General features: G+C 40.8%; 1 protein-coding gene across 1 annotated transcript in view; it reads right to left on the bottom strand.

Moving 5' to 3' along the window:
* EXOC5 (exocyst complex component 5) overlaps positions 1 to 24,999 on the bottom strand; it is a gene marked incomplete in the record, with an annotated part of 1,512,951 nt that overhangs the window by 494,734 nt on the left and 993,218 nt on the right. The window contains 1 exon segment of the mRNA XM_044074439.1: positions 20,408 to 20,528. Coding sequence (XP_043930374.1) covers positions 20,408 to 20,528 — 121 coding nt within the window.

A 24,999-nucleotide genomic window follows, 5' to 3' on the forward strand; every position in this document is an offset into this window, starting at 1 on the left:
GCAAAGAGTGATGAGGCTCCAAACACAAAGACATTAAAGTAGAAGTTTGAAGATACGATGGGGGTTAGATACATCCCATTCTGCCGGGCAGAAAACACCCTCTTCACAACCTTGAAGGCTGACTGTTCTGGAAAAGGAGAAGACCTCATCTCAGAAAATGCAAGCTTTTGGACTGCTGTCTTCTCTCGCTCTGAAAGCAATCTTGCTGAGGAGGAAACCAGAGCAGAGATATCTCGTACCGAAGCTCCGAGGCATAGCGAGAGCTTCAATAACTTTGGAGATGACTCCAACACCTCAAATCCGACAGGGAAGCTTTGGCTCTGACAGAACCAGATCACTCAGCAATATCTCAGGAACCAAAGCTTACACTGTCTTTGGATCCAAGCCAGATGAAGTCAGAAGGCTCAGATCCAGGGATGCTGAAGCAGTTGAAGGAATCAGAGGAGGAACTTGAACTGGGGGTGTAGTCGAAGGACGGACCTACTGACCTGAAGAGGTAGGAGCCAATAAGACACTCAGCTGACTCAGTGCTGACAGGATCTTCCGCACCACTCTCTCCACATTTTTCTCCATCAAAATTCTGGAAGAACGAGTTGAAACAATCGAGGGAGACTTGGATTTGGATGCTCCAAAAAGGGTGAGGGCACCCTTGAAGGCACTGGATCAATGGGCGGTGAATATCTTTGTCCTAGACAAGATACAGGGCTCGAGGTAGTTGGATTTGATATCTTTTTTGTTGGATTACATTTAGTTGGGTCCATCACCTTTTTCTGTTTTTGGATCCGAGGGTGAGGAACCTTTGGATGTTACTGGATCCAGCTTACGCCTTTTCCTAGATGGCTCCGAAACTGGGGTGGATGGTTTCAGAGACAAGACTTCAACTCTTTACTTTTGGGGGTTTGAGCCTAAGATACTGCCTCTTCAAAAGCAGATGGTAGTAAACCTTTCAATACAAGTTTATTTTTTTCTTTCTACTAAAGCCCTGGGATTGAAACTATGGCAGACTGAACAATCTTCTTGTAGCTGTAAAGGTCCAAGGCAGTAAACACACAGTGTGGGTATATGACATTGGTAGTTTGTGCCGGCACTTAAACTGTTTAAACCCAGTGGGGCCTTTTTCCGCCATAATACTAAACAACTATACAGAAAGGTAAATTTATTTATTTTTTTTTTGTAAAGAAAAAGGGGAGGAAGAAAACTACCAGTGATGGTAATAAAATGTCATATAAATGCAGAAAGGTAAAAAGGAAGAGAATTACTAATGATAGCAATTCAAGAAGTACGCACAATATGATAGACAAAGTGAAAGTACAATTACCAACTATGGTAACAAAGAATTATGATGTTGTATGAAGGTATGGGAGACGAAATATTAGAAACTACAGAAAATTATTCAGATAAGTGATACTGTTATCTTCAAAAGCTCGAGAGCAAGGTCAACCAAGTCTTTCACAGAAAGTGGCAAATGAGATCTGAGGTAACTTAGGGTTGGTGGATTATGGGTAAGGGAAAAGCTTGAGAGTTTTTGGTTGCCATGAGCTTTAGTAACATTCGAGTCAGATCAGAGGATTGGATCCAATCCAATCAGTTGAGGATAGAATGAAAATTGACATCAGATCCTATATTTTCTTTTCTGTGACTGATAAAATTGATTTTTTGTTTTACCTGCTCCATGTTTTCTGTTTTATGAAATCTGCTTGGTCTGGAGTTTTTGTTCTATGGAGAAATACACATTTAAATCAGATTCGCTATGCTGCACATTTCACGTGTTTTTAAATTGTTTGAAAGATACTTAAATACATAGCAAATTTCTGTGCCTTTGTCTTTTTCTGAAAAGATTTCTAGCCTGCATAAACTAAAGCAATAATGGGTGATTCACTACTTTTTCCAACTCGCCCTCCCGCTTCGTTGATCTGCTTTTTGAACTTTTTGAACATGGTGATGTTAAGCTGCCCACTCCTACTCTAAATTGAGATTAAAAAGCTCCTCCCTTTCTACACTGCTCTTGATATCTTATTTGCCTTTCCTTGTGCTTATACTGAAAATGTGCATTTTGCCTCTCATTGTCTGTTTCACTGTTTTACTTGCTCTGAATTCATTATCTAGCTAGCTGTTGAATATAGTGCATTTTTACATTCTGGGAAGCACTTGTTTTTACATCAAGAGGTCAGTGGACTTTCCATCTAGTGCACTGGGAGGTAGCCAGTTCTGTTTAGGTTGAGGAAACACCTGATATTTCTGCATATAGTTTTACTGGCTGAAGGGCTTATTAATCAGCTTATCTTGTTTTAGTACCTTTACAAATTCTGTACAATTGAGTTGCTCTTGGCTCATTTATACAAAACAAAGACTTTTACTGAATAATCCCATTTCTATAAACTGTTTAAAGTACACTGCTGTATCCAAATCTTAAAGTAAGTTTGTGGTGGCATTTTGTATCTTTTGCTTGAGGTAGCAATTCACTCTGGACATTCATTTACTATGCTTTTACACTAGGAGGAGTGGGATTATTCATCTTGTGGCAGTACGTATTTACCTGGTCTACTGCACACACAAGGGCTCCAAGTATCTTTTTGCACTTTTCTTATATAATGTGACTGTAGTTTAGCAGTTTAAAAAACTGTATTGCCTGCTGCTGCTTTAAGTAGTTAGCTGCAGTGTATATAACACTGTATCTGTTAGTTGTACAGCTGTTGTAGGTAGTTTGAATGGTCATGTTACACCTGGGCTCCAAACCAGCTATTCTACATTAAGAAGGTGTTTTTCTGCCCCCTTGTAGCAGACATATGCTGATCTAACCTGTCTGAGTTGCAGATTGCTGTCGTGAGGCTTATTGTGTGTTTTCCTGTTTGGTAGTTCATAGGTAGGTACTAAGCTATCTGCCCGAAGTCTTGGTCTGACATTCTTTTGTTGAATACAGGAAAAGGAGTCAGAATGAACAGTGTTTGACTTAATATTATAGAAATGTTTTTGAAGTTTTTGAGACTTGTTAGTTTTAATTTTATATGCACATTAAGCCTGTCGATATAGTGTGTGTTCTATATACAAGGTTTCTAGACATTTTTGTTTACTTTACACCATACAGTGCTACTTTTCATTGGTAGTACCAATGGATGTAAGGATTGATGCACTAGGGTTCATTTTGAAAGACTACTGCTTTTTTAGAGCTTGTAGTGGTTAATTTTTTAAACATACACACTTTCAGATTAAGTGGATACCACAATAGTACATTAGTTGTTTAGTTTTACAACTATTTTATATGTGTTTATTTTCATTTTTTATTTTTTGTTTTATTTATATTCAAAGAATGTTTTTGCTAGAGTAAAGGTGGCTGTTTTGAATACATAATCAAAGATACAAGTTTAAACTGTTGTTTTTTGTTTACCGCCAAACTAGTTCACTGATACCAGGGTCTGGTGTTTAGAGATCAAACATTATTTAACATTCTATATTTTCTTTATTTACAAGGTTCCACTGTCTACAATGGAACAACTTATGATCCAATACTTAGAACTATCTAGACTAATCATTACTTTATTACAGGCTAATAAAAGTAATGACAAAAATGACAGTTTAACTAGTACACAGGTTGAACTATTTACTATGCACACACCACCAGGGACTTCTACAGAAAGACAGTACAATGCCAATGCACCGAGGGTGGAAAGCAATATTATATTGAGGGTGAACAACAACAATGGGAGTACCAATAGAATGGGAGGGGGTGAAAGTAACAATAGACCTGGAATGTCACTATTTGACATAGAGAATTTTTTAATACCTCCTGTCTTGGGTAACACAACATCTAGGCTACAGAACCCTGATCTAGGAACATTCAATTCCCAGTTATTAAAGTTCGAAAAATTAGCTAGGAAATACAAATCATTGCAGATGGACAATGTTTTTTTGGAGCATTCTATTGAATCGAACCAAGTCCCTAGAGGCCTCAGGGTTTTCAAAATACCAATGGGAATTGAGACGGACTCAGAAGCATATCACAATATGTTAGTGTTATTTGATAGAACAGGATTTGACTTGATGAGAATACTAATCAGGGACAATACTAGTAGGCTCAACATTTTAAAGAACAAATTAGTCATACTTAAAGTATTATGAATGACTTACTGTTTGAATGTAATAGAAACAGGTTTGAGAGGATTACAATTGATCTCAATAAGTTTGTAAAAGTTAGTATGGAGAGAAAACAAAAAAAAGATTCTAAGAGACACCAATGAATACAAAATGAAGAGGGCCTATCCTTCACCCAACACAAGAGAGGGCAATAGGGAAGGGGACACAAGGAGGGAGACGATTCAAATAGAGGTGGGTGGTTTTGAAGGGACACACATTGATACTGAAGAAGAAATAGTTTTTTTTAGAGAACCAACCCCCACTGAGGCACTCGGACCGATTAAGAAATTGGGGCCAGCCGCAGGACCATTTGGATCAGAGAATGCCCCAAAGACAGGGGCTCCAGTCAGGAAGCAACTGGTGGGGTGGGGGACAGAGGAGGAACAATTTCAACAGCAACAACTGGCACCACAGACAAAACAACTACAACTTATGAAAGTTTTAGATTCTACCCCCAATATTAATGATGGCCCATTGGGTAACAGCGATTTACCAACAGGCACCTCTTTTGGTCTATTTGCTACTCCTTTGACTCAAATTTTGGGCACCAACAGTAATGAGGGCCCTACTATAATTGGCGATATTTCTTTTCACATTTATAACTATTCTGATTTGGACATTTCTGAAAGTCATTTGAGCTTAATGAAAAAGGGTTTTTCGTTTGTTCCAAGTTTTAAACATGACATTAGTAAACTACTTATTAATTTGAAGTTGTACACTAGGCAGTTAAATTTAAGGTTGTTTTTTGGTAGTAAACACTACATTGATAGAGAGACACAATTTTTTACACTTAAAAGAAGTAGTGTGTTTATACCACCTTGCAACCCTTTGATATTAGCATTTGAACATTTGTGTACTACCCAGATTAGGAGACTGATTGACAAAAAGTCACCCATCAATAATAAAAACTTAATACCTGCAAAAGAATTCTGTTTAAAAGAACTTTCATCTAGTAATGATTTATAGGGTCATGAAACCAGACAAAGGGGGTGGTGTAGTCATTATGACGAACACCGATTACTCCTGGAACATGCAGAGTATTTTACATGACTAACACCTATGAATTGGTTTCCAAATTTGAAGTTCAGAGGGCATATACAAAAATTGACTGGCAACTTTATGAACTCCTTTGTGAAGGAATAATTAATTATGATGAGTACAACTATATGCTAGTGGAACATCCAGTTATGCCCAGTTTATTTGGAATCCCTAAGATTCACAAAGATACTATCAATCCCCCTTTTAGACAGATAGTGGCGGCTAGGGGATCAAAAACAGAACCATTAGCAGCATTCATAGACATTACGAATAAGAAGATTCTTGACAACATACCACACATATTAAAAGATTCATGGCACTGTTTGGCTTGCCTCAGGACCTTATCCGACACAAATGTAGGGGAATTTTGGTTTGTCACCGTTGACATAGTAAATTTGTTTTCAGTGATTCTCCATGACACTGGTTTAGACTGGTTTGCCAGCAGTTTAGCTAAACACAGCCACATACATTAGGTGAAGAGATGTCTACTTGTTGATTTGATACGGACTGTTTTGGAAAAAATTACATTGGCTTTGAAGGTGAATTCTATAAACAATCCACTGGGGTTGCCAAGGGCGCTAAATGTGTGCCCATTTACGCCAACTCAGTATTAGCTGAATGGGAGGAACAGTATGTTTTGACATCTGACTATAGATCCAAGATGATCATTTATCTAAGATTTTTGGATGACATACTGTTCCTTTGGAAAAGCACTCGAGATGAGTTGGACGATTTTATAGGTTACCTGAATAACACTACAACATTCTTGAAATTCACCAACAAAGCAGACAGAAACACCATTGACTATTTGGATTTACGATTATACATCAAAGATGGGAAGATAGAATCCAAGTTATTCAGAAAGAAGACCTACAGCAACATATTTTTACATTATGACAGATGCCACCCTTATTATGTAAAGAAGAACGTGGCCAAAGGCCAGACGATTAGGGTGTCACGCATAGTTAGTGAGGACAATAGATTCTTGGAAGAACTGGAGGTACTAATTGACTTGTTTGCCCAACGGGGCTATCCTACAGACTTACTTACCACAGCTAAACAGGATATTACTGAAAGAAGGGCCACAGACTTTAGGCCTATTTTGGTAGACAGCCAAAGGGATGTAGAGAATAGTAATATTCACAAATGTAAAGTGAAGAATGTTCAAACAGGGATGGTTTTACAACACAACACCACAGCCATTGAAGTTAAAAACATCATTCAATGGACATGGCAAAGTGTACTTCCCATAGACATGCAAGACACATTCGGAAAGTATCCCCTTTTTATCAACAGTAGGGGTTTGAATATTAAAGAACATTTGGAAAGAACATCTATGCCTACTTGTCAAAGGCCTGCTAGGATGGCTAAATGTGGTAACTGTAAAGCACGTAAATACATTAATGATGCCCCATATGTTCAAGTGGGCAATTTTAAGAGGTCTTTGAGGAGTCCTGGTCATTGCAATTGCAACACCAAAATGGTTATATATGTGGCTACTTGTTTATCTTGTCCAGCTTTCTATGTTGGTATGACCACAAGAAAGTTGAGACAAAGAATTATGGAACACAATAGGGACATCAAAAACAAGAAATTAACTAATTCATTATATAACCACAGCAAAGATTGTATTAACTACAATAAATTTTTATTTTTTGTTATAGACAGACTATACACTAAGGAATTTGGTGGTGACTATAAAGCCATTTTAGAAGTCAGGGAATGCTTGCGGCATATTCGATTAGACACAAGCAGTGCACCTGGCATTAACGACACCCTATCTCTAGCATATATATTGAAACAAAAAGCAGCTTGTATTTAATAGACAGAGATAATAGAGTATTCTTGACCTTCAGTCAGATGCACGAGGCACATGTGCATATATGTATATTTTTATACTACATATTTTGTATTTATCATTTTTTTTATATTTATATATATATATATATATATACATATATATATATATATATATATATATATATATATATATATATTATATTAATTGATTAATATGTTTTAAATGTATGTTTTAAGTTTAGATATTGAAATATTGGCCATGTAATTATTTACTGAATATTTGGTGTTTACATATAAAGATTTTATAACAATTACACTAATGACAGTTGAGGGTTAAAATCCAAAAGTTCAAAGGACAGATTCATTGTAACCAATAACCTTTTGATTTTAGTGTTAATTGAAATGCATATTTAAGGTTGTGATTAGATATGAAAAACTGACTCTGAGGATGCCCTACATGGGTGAAAGCACTTAGTCAGTTATATGTTTATAGTTAAAGTATTGGTGGTTTTACCTTGGTATCACCAGTGTTTTTTTATCATTACTAGTTATTCATCTATTTGTTAGACATTTCTATAAACTGTTTAAAATACACTGCTGTATCCATATCTTAAAGTAAGTTTGTGGTGGCATTCTGTATCTTTTGCTTGAGGTAGCAATTCACTCTGGACATTCATTTACTATGCTTTTACACTAGGAGGAGTGGGGTTATTCATCTTGTGGCAGTAGGTATTTACCTGGTCTATTTGAGCTGGGAAGCACACAAAAGGGCTCCAAGTATCTTTTTGCATTTTTCTTACATAATGTGACTGTAGTTTAGCAGTTTAAAAAACTGTATTGTCTGCTGCTGCTTTAAGTAGTTAACTGCAGTGTGTATAACACTGTATCTGTTAGTTGTACAGCTGTTGTAGGCAGTTTGAATGGTCATGTTACACCTGGGCACCAAGCCAACTATTCTACATTAAGAAGGTGTTTTTCTGCCCCCTTGTGGCAGACCTATGCTGATCTAACCTGTCTGAGTTGCAGATTGCTGTTGTGAGGCTTATTGTGTACCTTCCTGTTTGGTAGTTCATAGGTAGGTACTAGGCTATCTGCCCAAAGGAATTTATAAGCCTAGCCAGAATGTGTTGACTTTTGCCACCCCCTTAGATTAGTTCCCTGTGCCTCTGTCCAGCAGAGCCACTGAAGTGATCCCTGGGGTAAACTTTCTGTTTTCCATCCACTCAAGGTTTCTCTTGAAGAGTGTTAGCGAGGAGCTCTGCCTAATGTAGATTGGAATCATGTTCCAAAGCATGGGAAGTATCTGGGACAGGAATCTATCCCTCCAGCACGTCCTATTTATTGTTGTGGTGAGGTTTAGATCTCTAAAGCTTGTGGCTCGAGGGGATATCGTTTTCTTTAGGGGGAGCAAGTCCATCAATTCTGGGTTGGACATGGCCTTGTACGTCAGGCAGAGATCACCTCTGAGTAGGCGGTATGCAACCTAGTACAGCTGGGGTTTCTTCAGTCGAGCTGCATAGGATATCTGTTTGAGGCCAGTGATCCTCTTGGTGAGGTACTTTTGTGGTCTTTTCATCTGTTGCAGGTGTCTTGTAAGGTACATCCCAAATGGGGCATTGTACTCTGTGATGGGTCTGATGAGTGATGAGTAGAGGGGCACAATGACCTCTTTTGATCTAGATAGGAACCCTTTTGTGATTAGGTGGGCCACACAGAAGGATTTTCTAATCACATTGGCAATGTGATTATCAAAGAAGAGATTACTATCTACTTGGGTCCCCAGATCCCTTATTACATCTTCCGTATTTAGAGGACTACCACCTATGTCATAGTTTGTGGGTACTTTGTTTTTTCCAAAGGGGATGACTATGCACTTTTTGGCATTTAGCTTGAGGCCATGATTTTGACACCAGGTATTCGTCTCAGTGAGACCCTTTTGAAGGATGTCTGTGTCAGCCAGAGAGTCAATTATAGCCCCTAGTCTGCAGTCGTCTGCAAACTTGGTCAGCCACAGTCCTCCTGTGCTTGCCTGTACCTCTGAGAAATATATGCCGAACAGGAGGGGTCCTAGGACTGAGCCCTGGGGACTGCCACTTGTAACCGGTTTAGAGTCGGACCTAGCTCCCGCAACTCTCACCATGTGGGTTCTGTCCGTGAGCCATTTGGCAACCCATCTTGTGATGTAGGCGTTTATGTTCAGGCTGGTGAGCTTGTCCATAATACCAGAATGGGGAATGGTGTTGAAGGCCTTTGCGAGGTCTAGGTAGGCTGTGTTTACCACCTTTCCCTCGTCTATAGCCTTGGTAATTGTCTCAAAGTCATCCACCAGGTTTAGGAGGCATGATCTGCCCTTAAAGCCAAACTGGGTAGGGTCCAGTGTTTGGAGGTTCCAAATGTCTCTGTTAATGAGTTCCATGATGATGCGCTCCATAACCTTGCAGACCAAGCTAGTCAGGCTTATAGGGCGATAGTTCCCAGGGTCTGTTGTGGCTCCACCTTTGTGGAGCAGAATAACTGTTGCTGTGTGCCACTCTATGGGTACATAGCCTGTGGAGTGGCTGAGTTTGAACAGTGTGTTTAGGTGAGGGGTTAGTTCATCTTTGAGCTCATGAAGGACGCAGCCTGGGACACGCCCAGTCCTATTGATGCTGTGTTTTTGGCTTTGGAGAGGGCTGTTTTAACCTGAGTGTCTGTGATTTCAGGGGCTCTACATTCTTCTGGTATGGTTATGGGCCCTTTTGGGGGAGAGAGGGTGATTAAGTTTGCCCTGAACCTGTCTGCCAGGATGTTGGCGATATCGGTCGGGTCAGTGTATTTTGTGCAATTCTGCACTAACTCTGAGTAGATCTGAGCATTGCCACTTAGATTCTTGACATAGCTAAAGAATGCCTTGTGGTTATCTTTGTAGTTCTTGGCAACTTTTCTTTCGAAGCTCACCTTGGATGATTTTATGAGGGATCGTAGTTTCTTGCCGATACTGATCACGGATGTCTTCCCTTCTTGGGATTTTACTCTTTTCTGTACTAGTTTTCTCCTTCTATTGTATAGCTTGTTTATGGCAGGGGTCCACCAGACTGGTTTCCTTTTGTTGGAGGAGTGAGTCTTGGTTTTGCTTGGGATAGCACGATCCATGCATTTTTGTAGGTGCCCGTAGAATGCACTAGTAAAGGATTTTGCAGCTTGGACAGCGTTATTTGAAACTTTCCACCTCTGTCTTAAGTAATGTGAAGTTTGCTTCTGAAAAGTTTTTCATGGTGGTTTCCTTGTCCGGGGGTGGGGGCGGAATGTGGATATCCAGAGTGATTTGTTTATGGTCAGATCTAACCAGCGAGGGGTTGGCCTCCGGTGTGGAACACCGGTCACCCATGTTGGTGATAACCAGGTCCAATATGTTGTCACTTCTGGTGGGAGTGCTGACCAGCTGATCCAGGGCATTTGAGTTTATAAATTCTAAGAAATGTTGGGCAACGGAGTTAATACTTGAGTAGTTCTCCCAGTTAATGTTTGGGCAACTGAAATCACCCAATATTAGGGTGTTTGGCAGGACCTTTATCTTTCCCAGTGTTTCCAGAAATGTGGAATGGGGGTCCTGGGACATGGTGGGTGATCTGTAGCAAGTTACAATTTGAATTGCAGTTTTGCCCATTGTTAGTTGCACATGTATGATCTCTGAAGCATCGTACTGTGCGCCACTAACCTGGAGGTGTGGGTATCTTTGATGAATATGGATGTGCCCCTGAATTTCGTATTTCGGTCCGGGTTCTGTGGCCGAAATGTATGGTATGAGTTGTAGCTTGGTAGTGCTGGGGTGCTCTCTGGAACCTTAAACCAGGTTTCTGTTACTGCACATATATCGATTTTCTCCATATTGAGGAATGCTTCGAATGCGTGCATTTTTATGTTTAGACTTCTGGTAGTGAGTAGCATTACCTCTCATTTTTTTTGTTACTTGTGCTATTTACGGTGGTGGGTTTGTCTTTTGAGCCTTGCCTAAAATAGGCACTATGGGGGTGGCAAGAGCCCTGGCCAGTATTCGAAAGCCTAAAGGTGACAGGTGCAAGCCATCTCTAGCGAAGCAGCGTGGCTTGTCGAGCATGTCATCCCAGGCAGACAGACACTAGATCCCCTTTGAATACCACCAGAAACTTAGCCAATTGTTGAAATTGATATTTTTCTTTATACCGTGGTATCATTCTTGGTGAGGGCAGGATGCTACTCAGGGTCAGGGTCATACCGGCCTGGGCTACGTGTTCAGAGAGCTCTTCCATGTCTCTTTTCATGTAGTCCAGGGAGGTACCGCTCAGGTCATTCACACCAACATGGACAATGACAGAGTCATATTTGTACTTGTTCTGGAGTGAGCTGAGTGCTCGTGTTATGTGGTGGATCTTGGCACCAGACGGGCAGCTAACAGTAACCTTCTCCTTATTCAGCCTAGTGAGTGGGACGTCAGTGTGCCTGACTATAGAGTCACCTATTACTAGTGTGTTGGGTATGTTATTTTGCCTTAAGGGCTGTAACTGCATGGCACACTGGTTTTGTGAAGTATGTGTTTCATGGTTTGTTTTGGGGGGGTGGAGGTTGCTTGGATGTCTGCTTCGGAGGTCTCTGTTGCATTTGCAGATTTTTATTTAGAGCCTCCGAGTATGTTTTCGTGTATTTATGTGTTTTTTTTGCCGGTGCTGGTTTAATGGGTCTATGTGAGACTGGTGGTGTGATGCAAGTATTTCCCTTCTCCTCTTGACTGTATGAGGAGGTCTGGGGTTGAGAGAGCTTAGCCTCCAATTTGGCTGTATAAATTCATCTCTCGCATGTAGTAGTAGTGTTTGGTGGTAGGAGGAGAGGGTTGTCTGTGTACATGAGGCAGTTGTAACTGCCTCAAAATACCCAGATTCACCAGTTGGACTGGAGAGTACACCTGAAACTGCCCTTTGGGCATGCCTGGATAGGTACAGTGAACTGTTTTACTGATTGGCTGGTAAGGTCGAGTTAGCTTAAAACTTGTTTCTTTTTGCTTGTATTTAAGCTTTGCATTTGCATGGTGCAGCTGTTCGTGCAGCGGCAGTTAGCAGTACCCATGTACAGACACAAAAGCCTAGAAGTTCAGTTTTTCCCTAAACAGTAGTCAGCGAAACCCTTCCAAGCATTTCTGCTGCTCTAGGAGCAACTCAGTTGTGCAGTGAGCAGCGCTGGCTTATTGATCAACCTTAGCCTACACAAAGTATAGGTCCCTGTTGTAGTCTCGGTGCTACCAGCACAGTCCTGTCAAATTAACCCATTCCCTTCCAAAGTAAAATATAGCATAAGAGCCTGCTATCATGGATGGGTAGTTTCCCATCATCCTTCTGGCAAGCCTGATACACATAGGCATCCTGAGGCAATGTAACAATTGTCTCATGTATACAGACAACCACTTACTCTTGAAACAAACAAATAGTTTAAGTGAGAGATGTAGTTGCCCTATGAAAATTGAGACATGACTTTCACATACAGACAAATTACATGACAGATTGTCAGCACACACACACATCAGACAAATTACAAGACAGATTGACAGTACGCAAACGCGCGCGCGCACACACACACACACACACACACACACACACACACACACACACACACACACACATATTTCCCTCACTAAATAATATCTTGGCACATAAACCAACATAAGCAGAGGTACTCACAAGTAAACTACCAAAAGATCAAAGGCCTCCCAAATGGAAACCACTTACACACACAATGCAAAAATAAAAAAAACACAACACACAGCACACACCAGTGTCTCAACAAATAAGCCCATAAGGTGTAAGATCATAAAACCTAATGTACTGGTCATAGGTGATTTCATTGTAAGACACACGGATGCTCTTTTCACCAGGCTGGATAAGGAGCAGGTTACATTTAGCTGCCTGTCAGCTGCCAGGATCTGTCAAGTCACTCAACTACAAGTACTGGTATGACTCCATCATAATCCACGTGGGGGTTGAATGAATTGAGACGTACCTCAATGGACTATATGAAGAGAGACAATTGTCAGAAGCAAAATTATAAGCCTAACCTTAAACAGCATTTTACCTTCTTCAAGGATAACGCCACAATACAAACAAAAAATGACTGACTTTAACAATTGGCTTAGCTTCTGGTGTCATTCCAAGTGGATCCAATATCTGTCAGCCTGGGAAGTCATGGTCGACAGGCCATGCTGCTTTACCAGAGATGGTCTGCACCGGTCTCCTCTAGGCTTTCATACACTGGCAAAGGTATTAGCCACCCTTATTGTGCCTTTTTAGACAGTGTCAAAATAACCAACCTCCCAAAATAAAATCCTCTCTAGACAAAAATCAAGGTACTACTGTTTAATGCTAGGAGTCTAAACAAGTAATTGCACTTCCTGGAAGCACTCCCCACTTTGGAAGATGTTGAAATTTGTGGAATCACCAACATATGGGTCAAAGGCGCGGAAAGTACCTTGGCCATGCAGGGCTACAATGCCTTCCACACAGACCACAAACTGAGAGTGAAAGAACAAAAGAAGAAGTGTATCCATCTTCATTACAGATAAGTATACCGCAAAAGACTGGTCGAACAGTTAGACTCCTCTTGAGCTACTCCATGTCCAATTAACTACAGGAAAAGCCCCCTACGACATCACAGATAGTTATAGGTCCCCCAGCATGAAACAAGAAAAGCATACTGCATATCTGGACTTAATGGAGCCACTTGCCACACAGTCCAACACCTTACTCATAGGTGATTTTACTTATTCTTCCATCGACTGGGAAACATGCATGACCACAAACATGCTGGTTCAGAGGTTCTTAGACTTCGCCAATGGAAATGCTCTGGAACAGCAAGTCAGCATACCTGCAAGAAGCCAAAATGTCCTTAACATAGCATTCACTAACATAGGAGAGCACTTCACCCCCTCATGTGATATCTTCCCTGGTAAGATCAGACGATAAATCAGTCTTGTTCAATGTAATTATAAGACCAGACACTCCATCAAACTCAAAAATGCGTTTGAATTTTTCTAGGACAAATTACCTCCTGCTAAGTGATGCTATAAGAAGTTTCAAAGACCCCTCAAACACAGATAACATGGACTCCTATGCAAAGGTGTACACCAATGCCCTGTATAACCACTTAAGCAGTTGTATAGAACTGGCTGTACCCGACTGGATTAAAACCAGGTCTTGCCAAAAAAATAAGCTACCCTGGTGGACCCCTGGTATAAACAGGCTATACAACAAGAGAAAGAAATTAATATCCAAGAACAAGAGGGAACTGGCTTCAGCAGAGGAAGAAATCCCTCTCTAGCATAAACAAACAAATGATGGATTGTCAAGTCCTCCAAAGCTAATTACAAAGCAAAAATGGCCAACCTAGCTAATGATAATCTCAAGACGTTCTTTATGTCTGAAATCTAAAAAGGAATACCCCAGCTATGCACTGAACTGGTTGTAGAAGGCACCACCCATTTTCAACTGGAGGTCATAGCGGTGGTGGTGCTGCGGTAGCACTGTCGCCTCACAGCAAGACGCTGTTCGGTTTGACTCTAAGCTACAGCGTCTTCTGAGTGAAGACATGCGTGAAAGGGCATTCCTTCGTTGAAGGTTGTGCGTCAGGGCTGGCAACTCTGTACGTAAAAATCAACTGCCAATCATTAGCGGACTGGAGTTACGCTGTGGCGACCCCTAACCGGGAAAAGCCGAAAGACAGAACAACCACCAGAGGAATAGAGCACAACAGTAATCCTCTGTATAAAGGGGGACCATCACTCGACTCTGGGAATTATAGGCACATAAGCTTGACTAGCCTCATCTGCAAGGCCATGAAAAGAATCATTATTAACAAGGACACAGGTAATTTCCAAACTCTGGACCCAACCCAGTTTGGATTCATTAAAGGTAGACCGTGTGGCCTGTTAAACATGGCTGACTTCTTCAAGGAAGTCACCAAGGTCCTGGACGAGGGAAAGGCAGTGCATACCGCCTATTTTGACATAGCCAAGGTATTTGACACAATCCCCCACTCAGGTCCTATAATAAAACTCTTTCATCTGGCAGTTAAACCCTACATTACCAGATGGGTATCCAAATGGCTCACTGACAGAAAATATATGGTCAAAGTAAGTGACTTTACCTCTAGCAAAAGACTAATCACCAGTGGAGTACCACAGGGTTCTGTACTAGGCTGCTTACTGTTCAGAATTTATTTCTCAGAAGTCCAGGCAAACTTGGATGGCCTGTAGCTCACCAAGCTCGCTAATGATTGCAAAATGGGAGCAATCATTGAGTCCTCAAATGATGTTAATACACTGCAGACAGGGTTAATGCAGACAAAAGAGTAGTGTGAAAGACACAGTTAAAGCTAAATGCAAAAAAATGCATTATTACTCCCTTTGGGAAAGCTGACATCTCTGCTCTTTACAAACTCCAGCTCTACTCCGTCGCATATCGCCTACTCAGAGGCGATCTCTGCCTAACATACAAAGCTATGTCAAACCCAGAGCTGTTGGACATGCTACACAAAGAAATCCCAATCTCTCCAAACCACATGCACCAGGGACCTAAACCTTGTCACCACAATAAACAGAACATGCTGGAGAGATAGATTCCTGTCCCAGAGACTTTCCATACTCTGGAACAAACTACCCATTCATGTCAAGCAAAGCTCCTCATTGGCCCTCTAAGAAAAATCTTGACAACTGGATGGGAAATAGAACATTCACCCCGGGGATCACTTCTGCAGCACTGCTTGACAGGGGCACAGGAAAATAATTTTCTTGGGTGGCGAAAGCCAGGGAACCTTTTTGGCTATGCTTACATAGGCCCCACGGCTAACAGCCTAGTACCTACCTATGAACCGATTACAGACAGCACCTCCTAAGTGTAGACCCAGTGGTATGTGATCTGGGTACTCAATTTGATAGCAATCTGAACTTTGACCACCATGTATCTACACCACTAAGGAAATCCTTCTATGTGGCACATCCTATAAGTAAAGTCATCACATCTAGATCCAAGGATACTTAAATTTCATTATACTTGGCCCTCATCTGACCAATAATTGAGGACAATGCTTCCTTTTGCATGTACCTCACCAGACATCTGCAACAACTGGAGAGACCACAGAGGTTTCTCACCAAGAAATTACAGGATACACAAAACAAGTCTTACACAAAGACTGAAAGCCCTGTCACTGTATTCTGTCTCCTACAGGTTGCTAAGGGGTGACCTGTGCCTGGCTTACAGGGCAGTCTCTGATATGGCCCTGATGGAAATGTTACACATTCGTAAATCAAACTGCAGTAGGGTCACTTGCTCCAGGGATTTTAACCCAGCCTCTGACATGAACAGGTCAAGCTGGAGAAAGGGACACATCTCCCAGAGACTGCCACTTCTCTGGGACAAGCTTCCAATTCATGTGAAACAAAGCTCCCTCCTAGCCCTCTTCAAATGCAACCTAGATCAATGGATGGGTGACAGCAAATTCACTCCTGGGGTGGTGTCCATGTCCCTTCTGGACAGAGTAAGTCGGTATTAACTACCACAGACCCTTACTAATGCGAACTTCACTCACCTAACCACAGAATCATAACTGGGGCAACGTGAGATAAATATGGTAAGGCTTGTAAGGGCTCTAGGGCCATTAGCATAGTAACCTCCTATGAAGAGCCTGCATAAGCCCTGAGCTAAGCTCAATAAATTATTCTTGTCCAGGGTATCTGAGACAGGAGAATGCATATGTTTAAGTTTTTGGTTTCTTTTTGACAGGAAAATCTGAAGAAACAAACTTTTGACACCAAAAGACTCCCAAGGATGTGCACAGCCTTCTGTAAAAGCAGAGTGGCATTTCCTGTCCCTTCTCCCAGGACCAAAAAGAGAAGCTCTCTCTTACCTGTCAAGGACAGCATAACAGCCACAGGGGAACCTCATGGCCCCCAGTCCATGGTGGCTCTAGGGACTATATCAGCAGGGCCAAGCAAAAAGAGGAGTGGTCCAAGGAACCAACTTTAGCCACAGCTGAGGCATTTCATCAGCCTGCTGTGCTGGCGAACGCTGCATAATATCCTTTTTCTTTTGTGGTTGGAAGATGGTAGAACCAATGAAATGGTAAAATGTGCCATGGTAAGTAGTAACAGAAAAAAAAAAAAAAAAAAAAAAGTAACCTTTTCTATGTTAAAACTCAGTAAAAAGCACTTACCCCAGCTCCCCAGAAGTGAAATAACACTAGTTTCTCCACGTAAAACATAATTCAAATTAGGTTTTAACAACTTTTTAAGACAAAAAAATAAAGCTCTCATTTAAAAGTGAACAAAAACTACAACATTCAAAAACACTTTTGCCTAACACACACTTCAACTTTACAGAAAAGGTGAATTTTCGGTCACAAAAAGCAAAGTGGAAGTTTTTTCCCCCCCAAAGGGAAGAACTTATCTGCCTAGCAACAGAACAGCTTCAGCAGACCATCAATCCTTGAAAACCTGCAGAGGAGTGTTTTCTTCAGCTGCAGGAAGGAATGCTCTGAAGGACTTCACACCCAAACGTTTCTTTTAGTCACCTCAACTGAAGCTAACAGTTCGGATGCATGGAAGGTTCCTTGAAAGCTGGTTGGCTATTGAATCCCTGGCAGTATTCAACCCATAAGATAAGGGTACTGCAGAAGTAATAAAACGAAGAACAGCTTCTCATTTCACTTCATTCCAGTAAAAAAAAAAAAAAAAAAAATCTTCCAATTCTTCCAAATGTATAAGCCCATCTCTTCTACAATATTCAATTTACTGTTTCCAATAGGCAAATCTACCAAAGGTTTAATTTTATCCTTTGCTAGTAGAGTATACTGTGTTAGCCTGTGCCATTACATACACCTCCGTTTAACACACATCCAAAAGGTACACCAACCATACTATTTTATATTTCCTACTGTTAACTTACACAATCTGTTCTACTTGGTGTCATATTTAATTGTAGATATTAAGCATAACATTTAATTGTAGATATTAAGCATAACACCTTAAACTGCAGCAAAATATATAGCTGGCACAGGGACATTCAGGCCACTCATCTCCTTTGAAAGGATCATCTTACTCCAAGACACCCTAGGGTTGTCTGCATTCCAATACAATATATTAAATCTATATCATTTGGTCTAAATCTCACTTCACTGAAAGATTTTCAAAAATTAGCTCATTTAATATAACAAACTCCAAGGTCACACCAATTTGAAAAATGAGAAATAAGCAGTAACTGAAAATTCAGGGAAATACATTTTAGACCAAAATGAATGAATTCAAGAATCTCTATTCTGCTTCTACTTGCTTTCAAGAAATTCCTGGCATTTCAGCCAGAAATGCTTGGACAGGTAGACCAAAAAATTATTTTAATTTATTTATTTGTTTACATTTGTTTACCAGGAAATTCCAACTGGACACAGGTCTTTTTTCAGCGGTGGCCCAGGGAGAAAAGCTCCACAGAACAATAAATGAGCATCAGAGTACATGAAGAACAGCTAAATATACATACAACAGCAAATAATACATACTACAGCAAGCATTCCATATACATAGAATATAAAACATAGTAATGCACAGATATACCAATGCCTAGCTAGAGGCTAGGAATAAAGGTAGGATGTTGATACAGATAGTACTAAACTCAAATGGATACTGTTCTAAACTCAAATCGAAATCTTATATACAAATATTGCACAACTCTATACAGATATAAAGCAAATGCTCCACACGAAGGTGGAACAAGCTAGAAGGGCTAATGGGATGGAAGGGGAATATAGAGGAGTAAGAAAGTGAGTAGTATATGTGGTAATGAGAGGAAGCTAGGTGCAAGTCAGCTGGGATATGTATTTGGCGTTGAGGTGAAGTGAGTTAGTTAAGCATGTTATAACAGGTCTGAGAGATTCAGTAAATAAGGAAGGGGAGGGTAATGGGTGAGCCAGAGCCTGCAGGAAGGGCAGTGTAATATCTATGAAATGTACTGTACAAGCATTTTCCATCTATGGAAGTATTCCTTTAACCTTTTCCTTAAATCTCTCTATGTTTTTGGCAATGGATTGTGCTAATTAGCCAAAAAATCCAAGTATTTAACATACTCCACTTTCCATACGTATGGGCAAGTCTGTATCATCAATGAAGGGTCATAATTTCCCTCTATATGACCTTATTAATCTTATATCCTGACATTTTATCAGACTTGACCAACATTTGACATTGCTCCTCAAATATTTCTTTCAGACTCAGCCAGATAGATCAATACATCATCCACAAACAATGAAATATTTGTTTCATCATGATCTACCACATACCCCCCTTTTCAAGTCTGACTTCCTTGCAATAGCTGCCAAAGTTTATAAACAAAGCAGAAACAAAGAAGGGAGAAAAGACAACCCCTACCTTCTTTCTAATGGCAGCACAAATGAGTGTGATACTTTTCCATGAAACCTAACCCTGGTTTTAAATGCCAAATGAACTACTTGTATTAAGTCTAACTTGGCAAAAAACAAAACTCCTTATGTACCAATATCAAACAGGAGCATTCCACTCACTTAACTGTGACTAAACTTAATATTAATGATCTTCACTGCTGTTTTTATTAACATCTGTCTTCAGTATGAAAGCAGAGTTTTGCCTTCCTTTCAGAAGTCCACACTGATCATTATACATGAAGTTTTACATTTTGTTAGTCTTTTTTTGCTAATATTACCACACACAATAGAATGTGAATTTATATACATTTTCTCAAGTAAAAGCAGTCTATAGCTCTAATTATTGCCATTATTTATTAAGTATAATTCATCACCATTTCTGCAAATGTCTCCAGTTTTAAGAGGGATTACGAGTAACAAAGCTAAAATTTGAGTAACAAAAAAAAAAAGCTAGGATGCTGGCAAGAGCAAAAAGGCTGCATAGATGATGACCTCCCTTGGACATGTATGACTGAGGGGAGGTATGGTGGTCAGTAGAAAAGATGGTAAAAATTATATTTAAAAAAATTCAGCTATCACTGCTGGGGGTATTATACTGGAGTAAAAAAACTTTCCAAAAGCAAGTCCTTTGCAAAACGACCTCAGTGTCTTGACAACTTTATAGACAGATTTTACACTGAAGCAGGTCACTTGCACCAAAGGCAAGTCTTTTGGAGTCAAGGCAAGCTTACACCGCAATAAGTCACTGAAAGCAGATCTTTTGGAATCTGGCCCCTGGTGTGTCCTTGTGTTTCTCAATCTTTTTTTTTTTAAGGTACACATTTTGCGCAATATAGTCAGAACATTTTTAGAACTGTAATTCTGTTACTTTTCCTTTTTTCTGATCACATTTATTGCTACAAGCCTTTCGTGCAGTCTTTGCTGTACTACAAGTCGCATGCACAATTTACACTTTTTTTCCTAAAAAATAAAATCAATTAAAAAATAAAAGTACCTTATCAATGGCATTAAATGATCATTAAACTGTTTATCAAAGAGATGAAAAATTGTATTGGCTTGCTGCACAACATCGAAGAAGTAAAGATTTACATTCCTAGAATCAGCTGAAGGAATTGCTAAAACAGAAAAAGAAAACATGAAACTGTCAAAATCAATGCACAAAACAGCCATGTACCAGAAAACATAATGTTAATATGAATGCAAGAAATAGCCATTTATTAAGTACAGGGCAAAACAGAAGAACAAAATTAGATTTCCTTCTCAAACATTTAGGTCCAGTTTCCTTTATTTGCTGATAATGCCAAGTGCCAAAAAAAAGAATCTACATGCCAGCAAAAATGAAAAAAACTACTATCAGAATCAGGACAATCTGCTTTCTCCTTAAATCTAACTCTTGTTGTCTTTCATGATGGATTAATGCTCGTTTGCTTATGACCATCTATAAGGATCAGCATTTCGTAGATAATATACTGCCCTGAAACAAACAACTCTTTACCAAAGTTTTAGTTTTGCTATCAGCAACAGAGATTACTGTGGTCCTTCAGAGGTGCCCAACAACCTCAGTAAATGGTCTTCTCATTAATTCCTCCACCAAACACAAACAAAAAGTATTGCACACAAGTCAATGATGCTTCTGGAAGTTGTACAATAAGTGCAGTGTCCCCTAACACAGTTATTACTTTCTACTCCCACTGCTACTGCCGAACACAACTGCTATGCCTACAAAAGATTCCCTCATTGTAGTCATGTCTTATAATGGCCTACAGGAACAGCAGTGGTTGTCAACCTACAGTAGCACAGTGAAGCACAAAGCTCATCTGTCTGACCACCTTATACCAGTGACTCTGCGGCACTTATTCTGCTTTGCTTTGGTAATTTAGGTGTCTTGCTGCTGTTCTAACAAGATCCTTTGCTGTTAGTCAAGCCCTTTTTGGCAAAGGAAAATCTACTAACTTTCAGGAATGGCTGAAAGGAACAGAGACATTATTGACATTCACCTACATGCCTTCAGCTACAGCAATGAAGAATGGGGGAAACTACATTACATTAAATGGTCTCCTTTCTTCCGCAAAACATGCTATACCTGAAATGACTCAAACCATCATTCTGTACAAATGGTGACTAGGAATGAGGTGTTATGCACTTGCCGTAACTTGGCATCTGTGTTGTCCATTTTCATTCTTCCTCACGAATGGGTCTAGGATCCGACTCGGCAGCCTCTACAAGACTTTGGATCCAAATTTTGAGCTCCTCTTTTTACCCATAATGCCATATTCCATCCCCAACTCCTCAGACTGAGTTTGCTGCCTCAGCCTACAGTGTTATGGAGATAGAACAGACAAGGAAATATTGAGGCTCAAACCAGGAACAAGATGGTTTCCGTATCACCCAAAGATCCTTCAATGAGTGACAAGGCCAGGGGATGGCTTGGAGGGAAGGTGAGAAAAAATGAAAATGGATAACACAGATGCCAAGTTATGGCATCTTAATCTGATGTTGTCCTTTTCATTCTTCCTCACGAATGGATCAGAGTCCCCAGCTATGCATCTCTCAGGAGGCCCTCAAGGAAGGACATGCCAGAGCACTGTCGAACCAAAGGAAGCTCTGCTTCTAGAAACAATGCCTAATTTGTAATGTGTAACAAAGGTACAAGTCTTTGACCAAGTGGCTGCAGTGCAGATGTCGTCAATGGAAGTTCTTGAGGAAAAAGCAGATGACGTAGCCATCAATCTAGTGGAGTGAGCTCAAGGAGGACAAGACAAAACCATACCCTTTTGAGAAAGAAATCAGTGAAATACAATCAGTAATCCAGTTAGCCAGAGTAATTTTAGAAACTGCTTGACCTAAGCGGTTAGAAGGAAAAGGATACAAACAGCTGATCAGACTTCCTGTACTGCTTTGTTCTGTGGATATAACACCATAGTTGTCTATGAACATCAAAGAAGGTGCGACATACATTTGCGCTTATTAGTAAAACTTGGAAAGAAAACTGGCAATTGTATAGACTGGTTAATGTTAGTGTCCATGGCCACTTTAGGTAGAAAGGAAGGGTTGTTTCATAGAGACACCTGATCATTGTAGAAAATAATGTACAGGGACTTAGCTGATGAGGCCTGGAGCTCAGGAATTCTTTTTGCTTAAGTAATAGCTTCCAAAAAGACTGTTTTCCAAGAAAGAAATTTCATATCGCATTTGTCCACCCATTCAAAATGTTTCTGAGTCAATCCCAGGAGGACCACCGAGAGATCCCAAGGAGGAGAGGGGTCCTTTACTGAAGGTCTAAGGAAAAAAAAATCCCTTCATAAAAGCTTTAAATAATCTGGAAGCTGCCACAGAAAAGGATTCTTTTTCACAGTGGAAGTTGGAAATGGCTGCTAACTGAAGTTAATAGTACAGAAGCTAGCTCTTCCTTAAAAAGAGTAGTAAGGGAAAAGAAGAATGGCCAAGGTAGGAGCTGAGAAATGGTCAATATTCTCTTTGGAAGTCCATATAGAGAATCTTTTCCATTTGCTTCTGTAGGCTTTCTTGGTGGAGGCTTTCTGGGAGGCCAAGATAATGTCACAAACTGGGGAAGCGAGCCTGGACCGTCTTACTATCACTGGAAGTCAGCTTTAGGGCATAGAGACTAGGATGTTGAATTTCTGACAGGTGAGAAAAGAGATCCTGAGTGGGCTCCAGTATCCATGGAGGATATTTCAAGCGAGAAGGGGAACCATACCCGTTGAGCCCAGAAGGGGGAAACAAGGATGTCTGAGCTCTTCAGACTGCTTGCTTTCTGTAGTAACTTCGGGTTCAGTGCAAGAGGGGGGAAGGCATAGACGAGATCCAGGGGCTAATTGTGAATCACAGCATCTTTCAGTGACTCCCCTGGAGGGGGGATCAGAGCAAAGTACTTGCTGCACTTGTTGCTGATGCGAGAGGCAAACAGGTTGCAGTAAGGCTGGCCCCAGCAGCTGAAAATCATGTTCACTACTAATTGACTGAGGGACCACTCATGAGGAATCAGAATGGGCCTGATGAGTCTGTCTGCCAGCGCTCTGTTTTTCCCCGGTATGTGTGTTGCAATTAGAAAATGGTCTGAAGAGATCACCCATTCCCAGACTCTCTTCGTCTCTCTGTACAATGGGTAGGAACAGGTTCCTCCTTGTTTGCTGATGTACCAGGCCACTGACCTGTTGTCTGTGTGTATTGTAATAGTCACTAGTGGAAGAACATCCTGAAAGGCTTGCAATGTTATAAGGACTGCTCTCATCTCTAGGACACTGAATATGCAACCTAGTCTCCGAGGGGACCACGTGCCTTGGATCATCTTTCCCTTGAAATGCACCCCCACTCAAGTTGGGAAGCGTCCGTGGTCATTGTGGCAATTGGAAGAGAAAGAATGAATGGCCTGCCCAAAACAGGTCATCTGACCGAATCCACCAGCGAATATGACATATGCAAATTGCCGTTGAGTTTTATGGGGAGAGAGAGAGGCTGGCAAAGAACAGACCACTGTACCGCCAAAGTTCATAGAAGGATTTGCATGAAGGATCTTGCTAGAGGAACTAGAATAAAGGCAGCTGGCAATGACCCAAGAGCTTGCAACACTAGTTTCACTGGAGGGGATTGACAAGACAGTAAGTCCTACACCTGATTTCTCAAGGATGTGATGCGATGAAGAGGTAATGAAGCCACTTAGATTGTGGTATCCAGTTGCGTTCCAATGAATTCCAGATCCTATACAGGAGTCAGCTTTGTTTTGGCTAGATTAATCATAATACTAGGGAGTTGGGGACCTGAAGGCAGTAATCCCTGGCTTGTAGGAGTTGATGCCTGGTTAGTGTGGTGAGAAGTCAATCATCGAGATCGAGAAAAAACCCAGAATCCTTTGTGTCTCAGGTGAGCTGCCACAACTGCCATGCACTTGGTGAAAACCCACGGCATTGTGGTGAGCCCAAAGGGCAGTGCTCTGAATTGGTAGTGACTGGCTCCCAGCCAAAAGCACAAGTGTCTCCTGAAGCACCTATCTATTTTAATATGATAGTATGCATCCTGGAGATCTATAGAGCACATCCAATCATCCTGGCACAGCAGAGGCAGGATGGACTGAACCCATAACCATTCAGAAATTTGACATCTTTACATACTGACTCAAACTGCTTAGATCCAGAATTGGGCTCAGATCCCCTGTTTTTTTTGGCACTAAAAAGAAGTGGGAGTAAGTTCCGAATCCTAACTGTTTGGGGGGACCTCACGGATGACTCTTTTTTTTGTAGCAGCTTTTAAATTTCTTGAGCTGCGTACTCCTTCTGACTGGGTGGAATGTCACAGAATTTCTTCCTTTGGGGAGGAAGTGGAAGGGAAAAGGGTATGTAGTAATCCCTGGATATGATCTTTAGCGCCCATACATTTTTTGATATTGCCCAGGTGCAAGTAGAAACAACCACTGACTGCCTCCTGAGTTGGACAGTTGGGCAATGCTTCAGAAGCACTGGTAACCCTATCCGAGAAGGAATCTCTGAAGCCCCGGTTTTGTGGACCCCCCTCTGCCTCTTGGGCATCTGCCATTGAAACTGCCTCCTCTGCCTCTGGAGGAAGTGTCCC

Source organism: Protopterus annectens, chromosome 6.part0 (assembly GCF_019279795.1).
Source record: "Protopterus annectens isolate FY-2018-M chromosome 6.part0, PAN1.0, whole genome shotgun sequence".
Classification (NCBI taxonomy): domain Eukaryota; kingdom Metazoa; phylum Chordata; order Ceratodontiformes; family Protopteridae; genus Protopterus; species Protopterus annectens.